The sequence below is a fragment of the Motacilla alba genome, chromosome 28 (assembly GCF_015832195.1).
Source record: "Motacilla alba alba isolate MOTALB_02 chromosome 28, Motacilla_alba_V1.0_pri, whole genome shotgun sequence".
In the NCBI taxonomy this organism is placed as follows: Eukaryota; Metazoa; Chordata; class Aves; order Passeriformes; family Motacillidae; genus Motacilla; species Motacilla alba.
Window position 1 is genome coordinate 164,580 of NC_052043.1, and position 21,241 is coordinate 185,820.

Below are 21,241 nucleotides of genomic sequence, written 5' to 3' on the forward strand. Positions count from 1 at the left end.
TATTGGGTGATCCTATGAATATGTAAATTTTTGGGAGGATAAAACCCCCAAATTTTGGAGAGGAGCTCTGAGAATTTCGCGCATTTGGGAGGTTCACGAATTCTTCCACTTTCTTTCATTTCTTAATTTTTAAAATCTATTTAATTTTTTTAATTTTAAATTTTTTTATTCTTTCACAAAACATCCCACTTTTGATTTTTCTTTAATTCTTTAAAGAAAAAAAGTTTCTTAGGGTTGAATTTTTCTTGAATTCTTTAATTTTTTTTCTTTCCGTGCCTCAGTTTCCCCCCCTGGGGTGTGACACCCCCAAACCCGGGGGGACCCTCGGGCACCTCAAAGTGGGCACGGAGCCCTGGCACCTTCCTCCCTAAAATATCCCAAAATATCCAAAAAAAACCCTCAAAGTATCCCCAAAAATATCCCAAAATATTCCCCAAATATCCCCAAAATATCCCAAAAATATCCCCAAAAATATCCCCAAAACAACCCCAAAATATTCCAAAAAGACCCCATAAATATTTTTAAAGGGATTTTCCTTTTTTAAGGGATTTTTTCCTTTTTCTTTAAGGGATTTTTAAGGGATTTTTCCTTTTTAAGGGATTTTCCCCCTTTTTAAAAGGGATTTTTTCCCTTTTTAAAGGGATTTTTTACCTTTTTAACCTTTTTTTAAAGTGATTTTTTTTCTTTTTTTACCCCTTTTTAAAGGGATTTTTTCCCTTTTTAAAAGTGATTTTTAACATTTTTAAGGGTTTCTTTTCCTTTTTTTACCTTTTTTTAAAAGGGATTTTTCCCTTATTTTTTCCTTATTCCGAGGCGGATTTCGGCCATCTGGAGCACGCGAAGGCTCTGGCAGGGCCGCTGAAGTGTCAGCGAAAAGGCTTTAAAAATGTTGTTTTTATTGTTATTTATGGGCTGCAGCCCCAGAGGGGGAAAAGGAGCCAAAAAGGTTCAAAAATAGCTGGAAAAAGCAAAACAAAGAAAAAAAAAAAAAAAAAGAAAGATGGTTTTTCCAGAAGCGGCTGAAAAATAAAATGAAATAAAATAGCTGGGAAAAACATCGATACCCTGGGGGTTTGGGATTGGGGGTTTGGGATGGGGGGTCCGGGATGGGGGATTTTGGGATTGGGGATTTTTGGGATCAGGGTTTTGGGGGATTGGGGATTTTTTGGGATCGGGGTTTTTGGGGATTGGGGATTTTTGGGGGTGGGGGATTTTTGGGGATCGGGGATATTTGGGGGTCAGAGAGTTTTGGGATCAGAGATTTTTGGGATCAGGGGTTTTGGGATCGGAAATTTTTGGGGATTGGGGATTTTTGAGATCGGGGTTATTGGGGATTGGAGTTTTTTGGAATCAGGAGTTTTTGGGGTCAGAGATTTTTAGGATTGGGGATTTTTGGGACTAGGAATTTTTAGGATCGGGGATTTTTGGGATCAGGGATTTTCCCGGCTGCCGGCAGAGGGAACGGCGGGAGAGCAGCAGCTCCTCTTGGCCAGACGGGCTGGAATTCCACAGCTGGAATTCCACAGCTGGAAATCCACAGCTGGAATTCCACAGCTGGAATTCCACAGCTGGACGGGCTGGACTGCTCGGGCTTGGGATCCCCACCGGTTCCAAGCTGGGGTCCCCTGGGATGCTCCAATTTGGGGTCCCCAAAGATGATCCAGGCCAGAATTCCCAGGGATCTTCCGATTTGGGGTTTCTGGGATGCTCCAATTAGGGATCCCCAGGGATTCCCAGATTTGGGATGCCCACAGGTTCCAGTTCGGGGTCCCCAGGGATGCTCCAATTGTTTCGGGGTCCCCAGGGATGCTCAGTTTTGGGACCCTCTGCTTTGGGGTCCCCGGGGATGCCCCATTTGGGGTCAGGGCCTGGGAAGGGGATCGCAAATCCTCCCCTTCCCCTTTTCACCCCCTGTTCCCTCTCCCTCGTCCCGTTTTATTTTTGGGTGGATTTTTCTCTATTTAGGGCCTTTCCAGCTGCTTCCTTTTATCCTTTTCATTCAGAGCCTGTCATTACATTTTCCATTCTTTCAAAGAAACAAAAAAAAAAACCCAAAAGCAGCTTCCCAGGGGCCTTTCCAGCTCCTTACTCCCGGAGGGAAGGTGGTAGAATATCCCAAAATATCCCCAAAAATCCTAAAAAATAAAAAAAATCCCAAATCCTCCCACTCCCCCTTCCCTGTGGGGTTTTTAGGGGGTTTTAGGATGCTGTAGGAGGGAGGAATATCCCAAAAAAAGCCTCTCGGAGATCCCAACGTGCTGGCACATCCTTTTCCCATCTTTTTTTGGGATCTGGCCATCCCAAATTACCGGGGCGGGCCGGGAGCTGCCGGCTCCGGGCTCCCGTTCTCCTCCCGCTTGGAATGGGGCCGGGAATGGGGAAAAGAAGCGCCTGAGATTTTCTCATCCCGTTTTCCCTCCTCTCCCGGGATGTTCCCAGCCCTGCTCCTGCTTCCCGGCGCCCCCGGGGTTAAATCCACCTCTGGGGCACCCTAAAATCCACGGCCGGGACCTTTTAGGGCAACCTCGCTCCATCCGCATCCCACATTCCATAAAAAACAGCGGAAATTGAGGGGTTTTGACCCAAAACCTGCAAAAATCCCCTCTGGATCCCCCGTCCCACAGATCTCTGTCCCGGGGTGTCCTGGGACTGGGGGTCGCCCTTCTCTCCCTCTTTTTTTATTCTTGCCCTTTCCCCCCCTTTTCCCCACGTTTTTCTCCCATTTTCCCCAATTTCTCCCCCTTTTTTTTTTTTTGCCTTTCCCCCCCTTTTGTCCTTCCCGGCTCCAGGAACAGCGGCGGGAGCCGTTTCCATCTGCCCTGCCCCGAGCTGACATTCCCACGTGGAATTCCCGCATTCCCACATTCCCCCAGGATCCCAGATCCCAGCATTCCCGAAGGATCCCGGCATTCCCACGTGGAATTCCCGCATTCCCACAGGATCCTGGATCCCGGCATTCCCAAAGCAGCATTCTCACAGGATCCCGGCACTCCCACAGGATCCCAGATTCCCGGAGGATCCCGGCATTCTTGGCATTCCCATATGGAATTCCCGCATTCCCACATTCCCGCAGGATCCCGGATCCCGGCCCTGTCCCGGCCGCTGCCCCCGGGAGCACCCCCAGGGTGTCCCCGGGGAGGGGACGTGGAACCCGGAGGGGACAATTCCTGGAACCCGGGGAAAGTCAGGATCGGGGGAGAAACAGGATCCAGGATAGGGAAAATCCAGGATAGGGGAATTCCAGGATAAGGAAAATCCAGGATAGGGAAAATAAGGATAGGGAGAACCCAGGACAGGGAAAATCCAGGATAGGGAGAATCCAGGATAGGAAAAATCCAGGATAGGGAGAACCCAGGACAAGGAGAATCCAGGGGAAAACAACCCTCAGGACAGGGAGAACCCAGGACAGGCAGCAGCCAGATTTCGGGAAGGAGGGGTTGGAACGACACCTCGCCGTGGAATCTCAGCATTCCAGGTGCCGCCTCCCTCCCTCTCCCCCCCGCCGTGCCGGCATCCGCCCGCGCTGGGATCGCATCCCGGCGGGACCGGGCCGGGACGGCGGGGCCGGGCTTTGGCCGCTGCTCGGGCCAAGGAACCCCCCCGGGGGCCCCCGCGCCCCCTTTGATGCCGCATCCAGCGGGAACGGTGGAAAAAAGGGTGGAAAAATGCTGCGCCGGGGCCAGGGCGGCTTGGAGAAGGGAGATGTTGTCCCGGGTCTGGCCCCATAAACGCCGCCTGTTCCATTACAGCATCCGCGCCTGGGCCGGCGGGGAGCGGCGGCGGGGGGGGACACCCAGAAATAACCCCGCTGGGGACACCCAGGTGGCCGCAGGACGGAGCCACCCCGTCCCCCTCCCCGCGGGGGTCACGCTGGGGGTGCCCAGCCGGTGGCTTGGCACGCCGCGGTGCCAGGGGGGCTCCGGGCGCGTCCCCCGCCCCGGCTGCCACGTCCCGCCGGCCGCGGGGAGCTGGCACCGAGCCCCCCGCCGCTGCCAGCCCGGCTGAGCCCGGCCCAAGGCAAACAGGAGCGGCCGGGATGGAGCTACCGAACGGGGGCAGGGGCTGGGGACAGCGGGGACACGCGGGGGACAGGCGGGGGGACAGGCGGGGCTGGCCCCCCGTGCCGGAGAAGGCCAGCAGCCAGGCGGGTGTACAAGAATTGTGTATTTTGTAATAAATAATGTACAAATCCGCCCGAATCCCGGCCCGCGCGGTGGCCGAGGTGCCGCGGCGGTGGCACCGGCAAGGAGGGAGTTTTATCCGCGTCATCCTTTTGGGGGTTTCCTCCCCAAAAATCCCGGTTTTGTGGGATTCGGGGATGAAAGCAGCGCCCCCGGCTCCCGGCGCTGGCGCACCGGGGCTGCGGCGGCGGCACGGGGCAAAGCACCGGGCGGGGACCCCCTTGCCGCTCCCGCCCCTTCCCCGCTTTGCCCCAGCCCCTCTTTTATTCCTTTTATTTCCATCCCGCGGCGGCAGCGCGGGGCTGAGCACCAAGAGGAGGCAGCGACAGCACCGCGGGGGCGGCGGGACCCCCTCCCCACGTCCCCGCTGTCCCCTGCCCCCCGTCCCCCGCTCCGCGTGTCCCCCCAGTGCTTCGGGCGTTGTAAATGAGCGCGGCCAAAAGCGACGGGGAAAGGGGGGCGACAAAGCAGAGCCGGGAGGGGACACGGAGGGGACTCAGGGCCTTCCCCGCGGCCGGCCCGGTCTCCGCTGGCTGCTGGGGGTCCGGCGGGTGGCCGTGGGTCCGGAGGGGGCTCCGGAGGCGAAGTCCATCACCTCGGGGGGAGCGCGGCGCAGCTCGGAGCTCCCCATCTCCCTGCGGATCTCGGCCAGCGCCTCGGCCGGGGCGCTCAGCAGGCGCTGGAAGAGGCTCTCCCTGCCCGCCGGCCGCTCCTGGCACTCGAAGGTGACGGCCGTGCCCTCGCCCGCCCTCATCTCCCTCGAGAAGCCGTCCGAGGTGCCCGCGAAGCAGCGGCCGATGGCGATTTCCTTGGCCAGCCGCGGGTTCTGGTCCGTCACGGTGTAGATGCCGTAGTTGTGGCCCAGCGGGTCCAGCGGGGCCAGCATGGAGAAGGCCCCGGTGTGGTTGTTGTCGGCCAGCGGCGGGTGGCGGCTCAGGTAGTCCCGCAGGAGCCCGTTGATGGCCGTGCGGCGACAGCTGCCCTGGGGCACGATGGACACCAGGGTCCTGTCCACCAGGCTCTGGTCGAAGAGCATCCCGCCGCACTTGAACTCCACGCAGGCGCCCGAGGTGTTGTCCAGCAGCGGGTCCCGCACGCTCCGGCTGTCCCGCAGCCCGTAGAGCTGGCCCCGTGTGCGGGGGTGGCTGCCCCCGACGTTCCTCGACCTCACCATGTACTCCTGCGGCCCCTCCAGCTGCACCTTGATGAAGCACGCCCGGAACTCCTGCGGGTTGGGCCACCACGCCAGGTAGTCGCCGGTCCAGGAGGTGACGTCGCTCTCCTTGAAGGGCACCACGTTGTACTCGTACTTGTCCACCTCCACGCGGTAGAAGCGCAGGTGGTTGGCGCTGGCCGGCGCCTCCTCGCACTCCCGCAGGCTGCGGTAGGAGTAGACGGGGCCGTTGTTCTCGTCCACGTTGTTGGGGTCGGGTTTGGCCACGTTGATCTGGAAGGCCGTCTTCTTCAGCGCCGCGTCCTCGTGGTCCGAGCGGCGGTAGCCCAGCTTGCCCAGATAGGGCTGCGCCACCCCCACGGCGTTGGGGTTCAGCTTGGGGCTGGAGGCCACGGCTTCCAGCTCCTCGCCGCCCAGCGTGGCCGTCACCAGCGCCGTGTAGGCGTCGGGGCGCCGGGCGTCGCAGAAGGCGGGCAGGCAGGCGCCGTTGGGGCCGGTGACGGCGCTGTCGAAGCGGCCCCAGGCCCGCGGGTTGCTGGGGAAGCCAGGCTGCGGCTCCAGGTTGATGAGGTTGATCACCACCCCTTCCAGCTGCTCGTAGGGGTTGAACTTCTCGTTGCTGTAGGCCCTGACCTTGACGAAGCAGCGGCGATCCTCGGGCACGTCCAGGTTGAAGAGGCGCCGCTCGCGGATCTCCAGGTTGCCCACCAGGAAGGTCCTCTCCTCCCTCTTCCTCCGGCCGCCCCCGGCCAGCCGCAGCACGCCCTCCTCCTCCCACAGGCCGCTCTCGGGGTTCAAGGACCACAGCTTCATCTTCTGCAGGTGCTCGGCCATCCACACCTGCCCCGCGTCCATCCTCACCTGCACCGGCCCCGCCTGCAGCGCCGCGCCGCTGTCGCCCTCGCGGAAATCCACGGCGAACATCCCGTAGGTGCGCAGGGGCACGATCTCCCCCTCGGCGTCGGCGAAGCTCAGGTCGCTGGAGGCGGCGCTGGCCGTGCCCACGTCCCTGGGGTCCACGAAGGTGACGCTGGCCTTGACGGTGCCGTTGAAAACCTCCCCAGACGGCCGCAGGAAGGCTCCGGCCGGCAGCACCAGCTCCCCGACGGGCTCCCGGCCGCCGGCCTCGCCCAGAGGGATGGCGTTGCTCCGGCCGCCGTCCAGCTCCACCGGCTCCTTCCTGCGCAGCATCTTCACCTCCTGGTACACGGCTCCTCCGCGCCGGTCGAAGGGCAGCACCTTGACGGCGTCCACCAAGCGCTGCTGGCCGTCCACGAAGCGAGCGACCAGGCGCTGCGTGTCGGGCGGCACCTCGATGGTGAAGGAGCCCTGGTAGCCGGTGAAGCCCACCTTCTTGCCCCCGAGGAAGATGTGGCCGAAGCGCAGCGGCTCGCCCGTGTCGGCCGCCGTCACCCGGCCCTGCACCAGCACCCGGGGCTGGGCGCAGGGCCCGCAGCCGCACTCGGCCACCACCTTGAGGGGCAGCACAGAGCCGGCACACGGCACCTGCCGCAGCTCCATCCTCCGCACCCCGCAGCAGAGCCCCGACTCCCCCCCGCACCCCGAGGGCTCGGCGGGGCCGCCCGGGCACGGCGAGGCCGGGCAGCGCCCCACGTTGTAGTAGCGGGAGCCGCTGGCGTCCTGCGGGCACTCGCTGGGCAGCTCCACCAGGCTGGGCTCCGGCTCCGCCCTGCAGCTCGGCTGGCCCTGGGCTGGGGGCACCGGGGGGGGCGGCATTAGAGGGGTCAGCGGGGGTCTCGCCACCCCGGAGGGGCCCCCCGTGCTCGCTCACCCAGCACGGTGAGCTGCGCGGGCGCCGAGCGGATGGCGCCCGCCTCGGAGCTGGCTTTGCAGTGGTAGGTGCCAGCCTGCTCCGGTGCCAGCCCCCGCAGCGCCAGGCGCCCGCTGCTGCGCTCGGCTGTCCCCTCCAGCAGCGTCCCGTTGTGGTACCTGCGGCGACAGGCGACAGGCGACGGGCGACAGCTCAGCGGGGACACTGCCGCCCCGCCGCTCCCGGCCGCGCCCGCTGTGCCAGCTCACCAGTAATACTTGTGGGGCGCGGGGGTGCCCGAGGCTTTGCAGCAGAAGGTCACGTCCTGCCCGGCCTCCCGCACCCTGCCCGCGGGGTGCAGCACCATGTAGGGCTTCTCTGCGAAGGGAGAGGGGCAGCGAGCCCATGGGCACCCCCGCTCGCCCCCAGGGGTGCCCCAAAATCCCCCCTCGCCTTCTCACCGAGCCGCCGCAGCTTCAGGTGCGCCTCGGCCACGCCCGAGCCGTTGGTGACGATGGGTGCCAGCCCCGGGGCGAAGCCGTCGCGGTGGGCGCTGAGGTTGGCGGCGGGGCCCGGGCACAGCCCCGAGGCCGCGAAGCGCCCCCAGGCATCGCTGCGGGCCAGCAGCACCCGCGGGCGGCCCTCCAGGTAGACGCTGGCGCCCGGCAGTGCCGCCCCGCCCGCTGTCACCACCGTGCCCCGCAGCGTGTGCCCGGGGCAGCCCGGGGGGCTCGGAGCGGGCACCGCCGAGGGGGCAGCGGGGGCGTTACCTGGGCACGGGGACGGGCGACATTTCTGCACCTCGGTGGCGCGGCCGGGACACGGCGGGTTCTTGGCCGTGCGGCAGCTCCGGCGGCGGACGCGCGTCCCGGAGCGGCCGCAGCTGCGGGAACAGGGTCCCCAAGCGCCCCATTCCGTCCAGGTGGGCTCTGAGGGGACATTCCCGGTGGGAATCGGGACTCCCCCCCAAAGCCGTAGCTTGGGGCGGCCCCGCGCGGTCACCCCCTCGGCAGAGCGGCCAGCGGTGCGTGGCACCGGGTGGCACCAGGGGGATTTTCACACCTGCTCCTGCTGTGGGGGCTGAGAGGGGATTCGGGTCCTCGGAGAGACCCCTGTCCTTGTCACACCCCGGTGCCACCCCACGGCCACCCGCAGCAGCGACTCCGCTGCCATCCTGTGTCCCCTCCCCGGCAGCACCCAGGGACCGCGGGGCTCAGGTGCCACCCGCACCCCGTGTCCCCTCCCCGGCAGCACCCAGCGACAGGCGGTGGCCCCGCGGTCCCGTCCCTACCTGGGCAGGGCCCGGCGCTGCAGGGCCGCCGCTCGGTGTCCCGGCCGCGGCAGCGGAGCTCCCCGAGCGGGGCCGGGCTGCGGGAGCTGCGGCAGCGGCGGGAGCGGCTCTGCGAGCCCCGGGTGCCGCAGGCGCTGCGCGAGCAGGGGCTCCACGGCGACCAGTGCGACCAGAAAACGTCACCTGCGGGACGCTGCGGGTCACTGCGGGCGCGCGGGAGGGACACGGCAGCCAAGGGGTTAAAGGGGGAAGTTACGCCCCTGTGTCACAGCACAGGTGGGACACGGGTGGGACACGGGTGAGGTGAAGGTGGGACACAGGTGAGATATGGGTGGGACACAGGTGAGACACAGGTGGGACACAGGTGAGACACAGGTGAGACACAGGTGGGACACAGGTGGGACACAGGTGAGATGAAGGTGAGATACAGGTGAGATATAGGTGGGACACAGGTGGATTCAGGTGGGACACAGGTGAGGTAAAGGTAAAATGGTGGTGGGACACAGGTGAGGTGAAGGTGTGACACACAGGTGGGATACAGGTGTGACACAGGTGTGACAAAGGTGTGACACAGACAGGACACAGGTGAGATACAGGTGTGACAGAGGTGACACACAGCTGTGCCAGCTGCCCCCAAGCTGCCCCCAAGCTGCCCCAGGTGCCCCAGCTGCGCCCCAGCTGCCCCAGGTGCCCCAGCTGCCCCAGGTGCCCCAGCTGCCCCCAGGTGCCCCAGGTGCCCCGGTGTCGGCGCTCACCCGCGGGGCACAGGAAGCGCACGTGGTAGTTGGCGCAGGCGGTGCCCGGCGGCTGCTCGCGGTGCAGGCAGCGGAAGCCGCGCTCGGGGCTGGCGTGCACCACCTGGCCCAGCGCGGCGGGCAGGTGCCACTCGGTGCTGCGCGCCTGGATGGCCACGGGCCGCGCGCACACCCGGTCCCCGTAGTAGAACCTGATGGCCGCCAGGCTCTCGTGGTCACCGTCCCCACCCGGGTGGTCAATGTTGAACCACGACGTCCACGCCGCGCCTTTGCCTGGGGGGGAGAGGGGACAGCTTGGGGACAGCCTGGGGACAGCTTGGGATGGCTGGGGACAGCTTGGGGGCAGCTTGGATATGGTTGGGACAACTTGGGGATGGTTGGGGACGGGTTGGGGACACGGGGGGCAGAGGGTGTGGCAATGGGGGTCACCGCTGAGGGGTTGGTGGGGTGGCGATGGCCGATGGGGCAGTGGGAGGGACACGGGGTGGGGGCTGTGGGGACATGGAGAGGGGACAGGTAACCCCAGGGGACACGGCAGGGTGGTCACCACTGAGGGTCACGTGGGGGGTGGCACAGGGTGGGCACTGTCCCCAGGCCCAGCAGGATGTCACGGTGGTCACCACCAGTGTCCCATGGGGGTGGCACAGGGTGGGCAGTGGCCCTGGGGACGCTGAGGGGACACGGTGGCCCTCGGGGTGGCCTCACCTGCCGTGCCCAGGTCCAGCTCCTCCAGGTCAGGCACACCTTTCCGGGGCTTCCCAGCCGTGCCAGCCTTGCCCGGCTCCGAGTCATTCTCCAGTGGCTCTGGGGGACACAGGGGTGGCACTGCCACATCCACGGGGTCCCTGCCCAGCTGTGTCCCCGCAGGGGTGGGGACACCCTGCCCTGAGACCCCCAGTCCCGGGGGGATTGGATTTTGTCCTTCCCGGGATCACGGCACTGGAGGGATGGGGACAGGGACGTGGACAGGGATGGGGACATGTGCCTGCCAGCCCTGGCACCACGGAAGCCCAGCCAGCGTCACCCAGGGTGCCCAGCGTCCCTGTGGCACTGAGCTGGCAATGTCCAATGTCCCTGTCCCTGTCCCTGTCCTGTCCCCATCCCTGTCCCTGTCCCTGTCCCTGTCCCTGTCCCTCCAGTGCCGTGATCCCGGGAAGGACACAGCTCCCTGATCCCCACTCACCTCTCCCCCTTGGCAGGTGCCAGCGGTCCCTGCCCACCCCGTGCCACCATGCCATGCCACCGTCCCATCCCCACCCCTTCCTCACTTCATTCCCACTGGGAATCCCAAAACCCCGGTGGCACAAAAACCCCAAACCCCAAACCCAAACCCAAACCCAAACACCAAACCCCAAACCCAAACACCAAACCTAAACCCAAACCCAAACCCCATCCCTTACCTTCCACCCTGGCTGCGCACGGTGCTCCCATCACCGCCAGCATCGCCAGCACCGCCAGCAGCCGTGCCACCTGTGCCAGCCGTGCCATCTGTGTCACCTGTGCCACCCGTGCCATCTGTGTTGGCCGTGCCATCCATGCCATCTGTGCCATCTGCACCATCCGTGCCACCTGTGCCACCCGTGCCATCTGTGTCGGCCGTGCCAGCTGTACCGGCTGTGCCACCTGTGCCACCTGTGCCATCCGTGCCACCCCTGCCACCCCTGCCACCTGTGCCACCCGTGCCACCCGTGCCACCCGTGCCAGCTGTGTCACCCGTGCCAGCCGTGTCACCCCTGCCAGCCGTGCCAGCCGTGCCACCCGTGCCACCCGTGTCACCCCTGCCAGCCGTGCCACCCGTGCCACCCGTGTCACCTGTGCCACCCCTGCCAGCCGTGCCAGCCCTTCGGCGGCTGCTCCGCAGCGAGTGCGGCGGGGCCGGGCCGGGGCCGGGGCCGCTTTTATGGGGCAGGGCCGGGCCCGGAGCCCGCCCGGGCAGCGCCGCCGCTCGCGGGGCCCGCGGCCAGCACGGGATCCGCGATCCGCCCGGGAATGCGGCCCGAGGGAGGGAGAGGGAATAAAAATAGTCGGGAAATAAAAATACTCGGGAAATGGAAGGCAAAAACTGCGGGGAAAATAAAAATACGGGAAATAAAAACACGGGGGAAGTTACAATAAGGAAAAAATAAAAATACAGGGAAAATAAAAATACAGGGAAAATAAGAATACAGGACAAAATAAAAACTAGAAGCTATGAGGGAAAAGAAAACCTACAGGGGAAATAAAAACACAGGACAAATAAAAACTACAGGGAAAATAAAGCTACAGGGGGAAAATAAAAATACAGGACAAATAAAAACTATCAGAAAAATAAAAACACAAGACAGATAAAAACTAAAAACCACGGGAAAAATAAAAATACTGGAAAAACAAAACCACGGGAAAGGGGAAAAGAAGGAGCCGGGACTGCTCCGAGGGGTTGGAGGGGACCGGGAGGGACTGGGAGGGACTGGGGGACACTGGGGGGGGCACCGGGGGGGCACTGGGGGGGGGGCACTGGGGGCACCGGGGGGCACCGGGGCTTTGGGCTTTGGGCCCCGGCGCGCGGAAATCCCGGTGCATTCCCGGCATTCCGGCGGCTCCGAGCCCCCCCGGGGCGGGAGGGGGGCACAGGGGGACTCTGGGGACACTGGGGGCACTGGGGACAGTCCCCAGGGGTGGCTCGTCACCCTCAGGGACAGCCCCGTGCTCTGCGGGGCGGTTCCCGTGTCCCTTCCCTGGGTTTTTGTGGGGTTTTGTGTGGTTTTATGGGTTTTGTGGGTTTTGTGGGGTTTTTGTGGCATTTCAGCCCCACGGGACCCCTGCAGCGCCACTGTCCCCGTGGGTGGCTGACAGGGGAGGTGACACGGCTCTGTCCCCAGCAGCGGGGTGGTGGCACTGCCAGGGGGGTCAGGCCAGGTCCCCAGGGCCACCAGTGGTTTATTTCGGGGGCCACCACCACTTCATTTTTAGGGTCACAGGGCCACCAGGGGTGTGTTTGGCGTCACAGGGCCACCACTGTTTTATTTGGGGTCACAAGGCCACCAGCAGGGTTTATTTGGGGCCCCAGGACTTTATTTGGGGTTGCAGGGGTGCATTTGGGGTCCCAGGGCCACCAGAGGTTTCTCTGGGGTCCCAGGGCCACCAGCAGGGGTTTTGGGGTCACAGGAGTTTATTTGGGGTCACAAGGGCACCACTGCTTTATTTGGGGTCACACGGCCACCACCAGAGATTTATTTGGGGTCCCAGGGCCACCAGTAGGGTTTTGGGGTCCCAGGGGTGCATTTGGGGTCCCAGGGTGGTTTTGGGGTCCCAGAGGTTTTTGGGGTCCCAGGGCGGTTTTGGGGTCACAGGGCCACCACGCAGTCGCTGTCCGGGTACTCGGCGGGCCCGAGGCCAAATTTGCGCCGCAGCTCCTCGGGCACGAAGCGCCCGGCCAGGAAATGTCGCCGTCCCTGGAAGCGCCGCGCCACCTCCTTGGGGGCCGCCAGCGACACCAGCACGTCCGGGCTGATGTCACCGCTGCCACCCGGCCCGGCCGCCCAGCCTGCCCCGGGGGACAGCGGTCACCGGCACAGCGGGGACAGCGGGGGGACAGCGGGGACACCCGGGGACAGGGGGGACACCAGGGGACACCAGGGGACACACGCGGTGGCTCAGGGGTGGCCCGGGGGTGCCGCCGCTGCCGCGGAGGGTGACAGAGAGGGCACCGGGGGGTGGCACCGGGGGGTGGCACGGGAGGGGTTTGTCCCCGCGGGGATCCAGCCCGGGGGGGGGGGGGGAGGTGACACGGCCAGGCCGGGGGAGGGGGACACGGGTGATGACAATCCCAGGCCTGGCCCGCGGCCGCGCGGCTCTCCGGGAATGCCAGCTGGGAATGCCATCGGCCGGTGACGTCATGTCTCGGGCCGGGCACTTTGTTATTTCCCCGGGATGTCCCCAGCCCGCCAGGGTCACCGCGGGGGGGTCACCAGGGATGTCCCCAGCCCCGCCAGGGTCACCGAAGGGGGGCCCCGGGGTGACACCGGCACGGGCGCGGTGACAGCGGCACGGGGGAAACCGGGGGGACACGGAGGGGACACGGGGAGCACCGGGGGGGCACCGGGGGGGCACTTGGAGCACCTGAGGGGACATCCAGGCTGACGATGGGGATGCGGACGTGCTTGAGGGTGGCCAGGATGGCCGCGCACGGCTCCGTCCCCGCGGTCCCCTCGGTCCCCTCCGCTCCCAGCACCGCGTCCACCACGGCGTTGTAGGCGTCGTTGATGAGCTGCACCTGGAGGAGCCGCGTTCGGGGTGTCCCCGCGTCACCTCGGGGGGGACAGACACAAAGAATCCCCCCCAGGTGGAGCGGCGGCGGGCGGGGCCGGGCCCGGCACGCCGAGACTGCGGGGCCGCGCCAGGAGCGGCCGATTTTGGGTCAAATTCCTCCGTTCCCGGCGCTGCGAGGCTCCAAAAACAACAGAGCCGGGGCTGCGGGCAGCGCCGCTGGGGTGTGCTGCGCTTGCGGGATTTTCCGGATTTTCGGGATTTTTTATGGATTTTTTTTTTTCTGGATTTTTTTCTTTCTGGCATCCCCGGGATCGCAGCAGCGCCGGGATGGGGAGAGAGGGGGAAAGGAGGGGAAAGGGGAGGAAAAAGAGATGGGGGGGGGTTGGGGGAAATTTGGGGGGGGTTGGGGGGGTTTGGGGTTCGGGGAGGGGGGGAAAGAGAGGGAAAAGGGGGAGAAAATCAGAGCCGGTGGGGTTTGGGGGGTTCACAGGGGGGAGAGGGGAAGGAGAAGGGGGCTTTGGGGCTTGGAGAGGGAAACAGGGAAGGAAAGGGGGATAAGCAGGGGGATTTGGGGTTCACAGGGGGAAGGGGAAGGAGAAGGGGACAGCCAGGGGGATTTGGGGTTCACAGGGGGAAGGGGAAGGGGACAGCCAGGGGGGTTCGGGGCCGGGGTCACCTCGGCGGGCAGGTAGGACAGGAAGGGGATGTCCATCTTCTCGCACTGCGTGGTGAAGTCGCGGTGCAGCGGGTCCGGGGAGCGCTTGGGGTAGAAGATGGTGGGCTCGTAATCCTGCGGGAGAGGCAGCGCTGGGCCGGGGCTCGGGAGGAAGGCCGCGAGGAGGAGCAGGAGGAGGGCGGGGGCCGAGGTACCCACGAAGCTGCGCAGGTGGCGGGCACACACCAGCCCGATGGCCCCGTTCTGCGCCGGCCCGCACGCCACCAGCAGCGTGGGCTGCCTGCGCCGCAGCGAGCGCAGCGGGAACGCCTGCGGGGACAGCGGGACACGGTCACACCGGGGGCACCGGCACACGGGGTGGCACTGGGACGTGGCAGGGACAGGGACAGCGGGACACGGTCACAGCAGGGGCACCGGCACACGGGGGTGGCGCTGGGACATGGCAGGGACAGGGACACCAGGGTGGCACTGGCACACGGCACCCAGCGAGGGATGGAGGCGGCACATGGAGCAGGACAGGGATGCCGGCCGTAGCAGGGAGTGGGATGGCACAGCACGGCACGGCACAGCACGGCATGGCACGGCATCCACAGCAGGACTTGGGCAGCACTCGGAGTGGGATGGAACAGGGGCCGTACTGGGATGAGGACAGTGCCCGTGGTGGGGTGAAGATGATGCCAGCAGTGGGATGAAGATGATGCCAGCAGTGGGATGAAGATGATGCCAGCAGGGGGATGAAGATGATGCCAGCAGTGGGATGAAGACGATGCCAGCAGTGGGGTGAAGATGATGTCAGCAGTGGGGTGACGGCGGTGCCTGTGGTGGAATTCCAAGGTGGGCTCAGGAAGATGCCCGGGGTGGGATGGGGAAGGTGCCCCGGGCGGCATCGGGGCGGTGCCCGTGGTACCATCGGGGTGCTGCCCACGGCGGCCCGGGGGATGCCCCGGCTGGGAGCAGGATGGTTCCCATGGTACGATCGGGCCCGTGCCCTCGGCCCCCCCGTCCCGCCCGCGCGCGTTCCAGGATGGCTCGGGCAGGGAGGGAGGGAGGCAGCCGCTGTTTATCCACTGACGGATTTTTTCCTGCTCACGGATCCTGGCTCCGGGACCCGTCCCCAGCGGCCGGAGCGGGACACGGCCCCGGGAGCCCGGCCCTGGCCCCGGCCCAGCGCTGGCCACGCCGCCGGCACCGCCTGGCACCGGGGACACGGCAGCGGGGACACCGCGGGGACACCCCGGCCGGCTGGGGGAGCCGGAGCTGGGGTGGCCCTGAGGAAGAGGAGGATGCTGAGCCCCAGGTGGGGTCAGGGATGCTGCAACAGCTCCGGCAGCAAAACATTTCTGCTCCTCAGGCAGCGCTAGGGGCAGGGAAGGGCCGATGGAAAAGCTGAGGCGGGCACGGAGCGCTCGGGCCCGAGGCACAAAGCTGCCCTTGATGGACCCCGCTCCTCGTCCTCCTCCTCCTCCTCCTCCTCCTCCTCCTCCTCCTCCTCCTCCTCCTCCTCCTCCTCCTGCTCCTCACATCCCGCACGAGCCCCGGCCGATCCCCGCAGCAGCGACATCGCCAGGGCACGGGGACACCCGGACACCTCTGGGGACCGCCCCGACCCCCGGCAGGGGCTGAGCATCCCCCTCCCCGTGGGGACCCCTGCCCCGCTGCGGTGTCCCCAGCCCCTGTGGGTGTCCCCAGCCTCACCTTGGTGACAGCCACGGCACAGGCGTGTCCCCAGATCTCGATCAGCTGCTGCCGCCCGAAGCGATAATCCTCCAGCAGCTCCTTCTCCATGGCCTCCGCCTCCGCCTGGCTGCCTTGGGGACAGTCACCGCTCAGGACAGGGGGACAGAGCTGTCCCCACCCCCCCGAGAGGATTCGGGACCCCGCTCCACCCCCGGGACGGGATTTTGGGACACGGGGCGAGCGCGCCGGGCGCTCGGGGTGGGCACCGTGGTGGGGACGGGCCCGGAGGCCACACGGATGTCGCACGGATGTCGCACGGAGGGCACCGTGACCCCACGGGCCGGGGCGGGAGCGGCGCTCGGCCGAGCTGGCGGCGGCTCCGGTTCCCCGGTTACATAAAAGCGAACAAAGCCGCGGTTGTTCCGCCGCCGCCGAGCCCGGAGCTGGCAGCGCCCAGCGCGACAATAATTGCTCACATCTGTTGGCTTCACCTGCCGGGCGGAGCGGCCTGGGCCGCCTCCAGCGCCCGCCGCGGCCGCCGGGAGGGAACCGGCGGGTACCGGGGGAACCGAGCGGGGCCGGGATCCCGGCGGTACCGGGGGACCGAGAGGAGCCGGGGGGATCCGGACCCCGCCGTAGCCCGGGCTGGGGGGAACCGCTCAGAGCCAGCCCCGGGAGGGGACCCGGCACTGCCAGGGGGCAGCTGAGGGGGCCCGAGCTGGGGTCCCTGATTGGGGTCCCGGGTCGGGGCCCCAGGCTCCAGGGGGGTCGCACCCCATCCAGGCTGTCGCCACGGAGCAGCCATGTCCTGGCAGAGCCCAAGAAGTCCCTTGGTCATTCCAGCAGGGCCCCAGCGAGCTGCTGGCACCCCCATTCCCACATCCCATCCCTTGGCTGTCCTGATAAACCTGCCAGGAAAACTTCATCCCATCCCACATTCCCATCCCATATTCCCATCCCATCCCTGTCCCCGATCCTTTGGTGCCCTCTAGTGAGTCCCAGCCCTGTCCCAGCCCCACGCGGGGGCTCTGGGACAAAACCGGGGGCAGAAGGGGTGGGAAGGGACCGAGGGTGCCCGGAGCCCCTCCCGTGGCGAGCGGGGGTGGCCGCGGGTGGCCGGGCGCAGCTGTGTTGTCCCTCGCCCAACAGAAGCCACGTGGCCGCCGCAGTTCCCCGCGTCCGTTCCCGGAGCGCATTGTCCCCGAGCGCTGCTGGCAGGGACACTCCTGGCTGGCAGGGACACCCGCTGGCTCCGCGGGGCTGGCACCGGCTGCGGCCCCACCCCCGGAACGCATCCCGGTCCCGCATCCCTATCCCATGTCCCAGATCCATATCCCGGTCCCGCATCCCGGTTCCACATCCCAGTCCCATGTCCCGGATCCATATCCCAGTCCTGCATCCCGGTCCCATTCCCCGTTCCCGTTCCGCCGCTCCCTCCCGGCACAGCCCGACCGTGGGACCCTCCCGGCCCCTCGCGTGTCCCCGGTGTCCCTGCTGTCCCCGCCGCGTGTCCGCGGTGTCCCCGCTCTCCCCGCTGTCCCCGCCGCGTGTCCCACGGTCCCCGGGGTCCCCATCCCCGCCCATCCCGGTCCCGCGGGTCCCGCGCTCCTCTCCCGCCGCCTCCCGGAGCATCCCCGCCGCAGCCATGGAGACCCGGGATGCTGTTGCTCCGGCAACGGCGGCTCCGTGGGTACCGAGCCCCCCTCCCCGGCCCCAGGGGACACCCGTGGGACCGGGAAACCCCCCGGGGCTGCCGCGGGCAGCGCGGGGGCTGGCACCGAGCCGGGGCAGCTCCCGGGGCAGCGGGCAGGTCCCGTTCACCCCCGCGGGGTCCAGGCACCGGGAACCGGGCCCGTCCCGGGGCAGCCCCGGCTGAGCGGCACCGCCCGGAGCTGCCGGTTCTGCCGAGGGGGGCTCCTCGGGGGGACCCCCGGGCTCACCTGAGGTACCGGGGCGGCTCCCGGGAGGGGCAGGGCGCGGAGCTCATGGCGGGAGCGGGACGGGAGCGGCGGCGGAACCGAACCCCGGCAGGAGCGGAGCCGGCGGGAGCCGCGCGGAGCCTCCGACCGCGGCTGGAGCGGATCCGCTGGAGTCTCCGCGGAGCCTCCGGTGGCACCGGCTCCCGCGGGAATGCCGAGGATGCTCCGGCCGGACCGGATCCCCCGGGAATGCCGAGGATGCTCCGCTGGCACCGGATCCCCCGGGAATGCCGAGGATGCTCCGCTGGGAGCGGATCCCGCGGGAATGCCGAGGATGCTCCGGTGGGAGCGGATCCCGCGGGAATGCCGAGGATGCTCCGGTGGGAGCGGATCCCGCGGGAATGCCGAGGATGCTCCGGTGGGAGCGGGGCCGGCGCTCGGCGGTGCCGCCCGGGGGGAGGCGGCTCTGGTGCCCCCGCCCCGCTCCCGGCCCGGCCCCGCTCCGGGAATGCCGCCCGCGGTTCCCACCCGGGAATTCCAAGCGGGCTGAATTTTGGGGTTAAACCCCCCCAGATCGGGGCTTTTCCAGCGAGATCCGCAGCCCCGGGAGAGGGGGACACGCGGGGAGGGGACGAGGACACGGCCCCCTCCCTCCATCCCAAATTCCCGGGAAAATCCCCCGGGAGCTGCCGAGAGAGAGAGCGGAGTCCGGGAGCCACGGGGACCCCAGCCCCAAAGGGAGATCCCAATCCCAGGAGATCCCAATCCCAAAGGGAGACCCCGATCCCAACGGGGGATCCCAGTTTCCAGGGGGGTTTTCCCAATTCCCAGGGGCAGTTCCAACCCCCAAAGGATTTGTTCATTTATTTATTAATTATTCATTTATTAATTATTAATGAGCAGGCGTCAGAAGAAGCTCGGCAGGGGGCAAACAGCCCGGAGAGGGACAGGAAAAGGGGAAAGCTCCGGAAAGGAGCCGGGAGAGGCCGGGAGAGGCAGCTTTGGGGTCAGGGCCGGGTTTGGGGTCAGGGCCGGGTTTGGGGTCGGGTTTGGGTTTAGGGTTTGGGTTTAGGGTTGGGGTCGGGTTTGGGGTCGGGTTTGGGGTCTCAGACGTAGTTCTGCAGGCCGAACTTCTCGCGGTCCAGCTCGGCCGGGGGCCGCAGGAAGTAGAGCTCCTCCAGCGTGGGGGGCACCCAGCGCTCCGTGTGGAACCGCGACTCGCCCACCTGCAACGGCACGGGCTGCCGGGAACCGCCGGGAACCGCCGGGAACCGCCGGGAATGGGGCTGGGAATCACCGGGAACCACCGGGAACCGCCGGGAATGGGGCTGGGAATCACCGGGAACCACCGGGAACCGCCGGGAATGGGGCTGGGAATCACCGGGAACCACCGGGAATGGGGCTGGGAACCGCCGGGAATGGGGCTGGGAACCGCTGGGAACCGCCGGGAATGGGGCTGGGAACTGCTGGGAACCGCCGGGAACCGCCGGGAATGGGGCTGGGAACCGCTGGGAACCGCCGGGAATGGGGCTGGGAACGGGGCTGGGAACCGCCGGGAACCACCGGGAATGGGGCCAGGATTTGCGCCAGGAATTGGGCTGGGGATCACCAGGGATTGTGTTGGGAATTGTGTTGGGAATCGCCAGGAATTGTGACAGGAATTCCTGCGAATTGTGCCGGGAATTGTCGGGAATTGGGCCGGGAATTTTGTTGGGAATTGTGTCTGGAATTGTGACAGGAATTGCCCGGAATTCTGCTGGCAATTCCGTTGGGATTTGTGATGGGAATTGTGATGGGAATTGGGCTGGGAACTGTGTCGGGAATTGTGTTGAGTGAGCCCGGAATGGCAGGGGATCCCAAATCCCTGGTATGGAGCCAAATCCCAGGGAATCCCAAATCCATGGAGCCAAATCCCAGGAGATGCCACAGAGACGATGCCACGGGGATGGCTCATCCCACGGGATCCCAGAGGGAAGCCCCCCTCAGCCCCCGGAATCCCCCGGGAATCCCGAACCTTCCAGCCCGGCACGTCCCGCATGATCTTGGCCTCCTCCTCCAGGTTCTCCCGCAGCATCCGCAGCATCCTGGGGGACACGGGCACGGCCAGGGACCCAGAGGGAACCCCCAGAGGGACCCCCTGTCCCACACAGGGGACCCCCATCCCAAATTCTCAGTTCCCAAAGAGGATCCCGATCCCAAAGGAAGTTCCCAATCCCATCAAGGAAGTTCCAAATCCCATAAAAGGAGCTCCCAGTGCCATTAACGAGGTTCCCAATCCCAAATGAGGTTCCCAATCCCATAAAGGGGATCCAATCCTGTTAAGGAGGTTCCCCCTCCCCAGGGCAGTTCCCGATCCCAGGGCAGTTCCCGATCCCAGGGCAGTTCCCGATCCCAGGGCAGTTCCCGATCCCAGGGCAGTCCCCCTGCTCCCGGGGCGCCGCGGGGCCGTACCTGCGGTCGGACTCCGCCTGCAGCAGCGGCATCAGCGCGATGCGAGCCTCCAGCTCCTCGATCAGCAGCCGCCTGCGGGCACCGGGAACGGGAACGGAACGGGAACACGAGAACATGGGAATATGGGAACGGGAATGGGGGAACGGGAACATGGGAAGGGGAACAGGGGAATGGGAACATGGGAATGGGAACGGGAACATGGGAATGGGAACAGGAACATGGGAACGGGAACATGGGAACAGGAACATGGGAATGGGAACGGGAACATGGGAATGGGAACAGGAACATGGGAACATGGGAACGGGAACACGGGAACAGGAACGGGGGAACGGGAACATGGGAACGGGAACATGGGAACAGGAACATGGGAATGGGAACGGGAACATGGGAACGGGAACAGGAACATGGGAACGGGAACATGGGAACATGGGAACGGGAACATGGGAATGGGAACGGGCGAATGGGAACAGGAACAGGAATTGGAATGGCGCACTGAGACTGGGAATAGGGCACTGGGGGCACTGGGAATGAGGGAGTGGGAAGGGATGGGAGTGGTGCTGGAAGGAGATTGGGGCACTGGGGGGTCCCGGGGAGCACTGGGGGGGGGGTTCCGGGGGGCACTGGGGGGTCCCGGGGGGCACTGGGGGGTCCCGGGGGCCGGGTGGGAAAAGCCCACGGCGGGGCCAGAGGCGCAGGGAGCCCCGGGACAGCCGGGATCGGGCCGGGGATGCCCGCGGGGGGCTCGGAGCGTCACCTGCGCTCGCGGTTCCACTTGACGAGGGTGTAGTAGCCGAGCAGGAGGCTCCCGATGCCGAGCGCGAACAGGCTGTACCCTGAGGGCCGGCAGGGCCGTGAGGGGAGCGGGGGGCGCTCGGCGCCCAGGGGCCGCACGGCGCCGCTGCCACCCCCGCCGCTCCTCCGCGGCTCCCCCCGGGCTCACCTGAGAGGCCGCGGCGCGGGAGGTGCCGCTTGTAGTCGATGGGGCCGTACCCGCCCGGCGGGGCCATGTCCTGCTTCACCTTCGGCGCCGCCATCGCGGCGCTCCCGTGACGTCACTGCCGCGCGCCGCCTGCCCGCCCGTTCCCGCGCGCGGGAAAC

General features: G+C 65.8%; 3 protein-coding genes across 6 annotated transcripts; all 3 read right to left on the minus strand.

Annotated features, from left to right (window-relative positions):
- Positions 1 to 4,578: 4,578 nt before the first annotated feature.
- On the minus strand, positions 4,579 to 11,029 carry CILP2 (cartilage intermediate layer protein 2). Of its 3 annotated transcripts, none has more exons than XM_038163671.1 (9): positions 10,985 to 11,029; positions 10,573 to 10,741; positions 9,878 to 9,976; positions 9,173 to 9,445; positions 8,418 to 8,600; positions 7,588 to 8,055; positions 7,396 to 7,504; positions 7,148 to 7,305; positions 4,579 to 7,067 (listed from the first exon to the last, which is right to left on the minus strand). In XM_038163671.1, exons 2-9 carry the CDS (start codon positions 10,730 to 10,732, stop codon positions 4,678 to 4,680), a joined length of 3,840 nt encoding a protein of 1,279 aa, XP_038019599.1. In that variant the 5' UTR covers positions 10,733 to 10,741; positions 10,985 to 11,029; the 3' UTR covers positions 4,579 to 4,677. The 3 variants fall into 3 exon arrangements, with proteins under 3 accessions (XP_038019599.1, XP_038019600.1, XP_038019598.1); XM_038163672.1 differs by having other exon boundaries at positions 10,573 to 10,669; positions 10,985 to 11,022; XM_038163670.1 differs by lacking the exon at positions 10,985 to 11,029 and having other exon boundaries at positions 10,573 to 10,819.
- A 1,021-nt stretch (positions 11,030 to 12,050) lies between these two features.
- On the minus strand, positions 12,051 to 18,114 carry YJEFN3 (YjeF N-terminal domain containing 3). 2 transcript variants are annotated; one of them, XM_038163686.1, is made up of 6 exons: positions 17,714 to 18,114; positions 15,792 to 15,900; positions 14,295 to 14,405; positions 14,097 to 14,210; positions 13,271 to 13,424; positions 12,051 to 12,695 (listed from the first exon to the last, which is right to left on the minus strand). In XM_038163686.1, exons 1-6 carry the CDS (start codon positions 17,758 to 17,760, stop codon positions 12,496 to 12,498), a joined length of 735 nt encoding a protein of 244 aa, XP_038019614.1. In that variant the 5' UTR covers positions 17,761 to 18,114; the 3' UTR covers positions 12,051 to 12,495. The 2 variants fall into 2 exon arrangements, with proteins under 2 accessions (XP_038019614.1, XP_038019615.1); XM_038163687.1 differs by lacking the exon at positions 17,714 to 18,114 and adding an exon at positions 16,040 to 16,305 and having other exon boundaries at positions 12,058 to 12,695.
- A 440-nt stretch (positions 18,115 to 18,554) lies between these two features.
- On the minus strand, positions 18,555 to 21,241 carry NDUFA13 (NADH:ubiquinone oxidoreductase subunit A13). The gene is made up of 5 exons (XM_038163690.1): positions 21,084 to 21,241; positions 20,898 to 20,976; positions 20,144 to 20,215; positions 19,707 to 19,776; positions 18,555 to 18,918 (listed from the first exon to the last, which is right to left on the minus strand). Exons 1-5 carry the CDS (start codon positions 21,175 to 21,177, stop codon positions 18,799 to 18,801), a joined length of 435 nt encoding a protein of 144 aa, XP_038019618.1. The 5' UTR covers positions 21,178 to 21,241; the 3' UTR covers positions 18,555 to 18,798.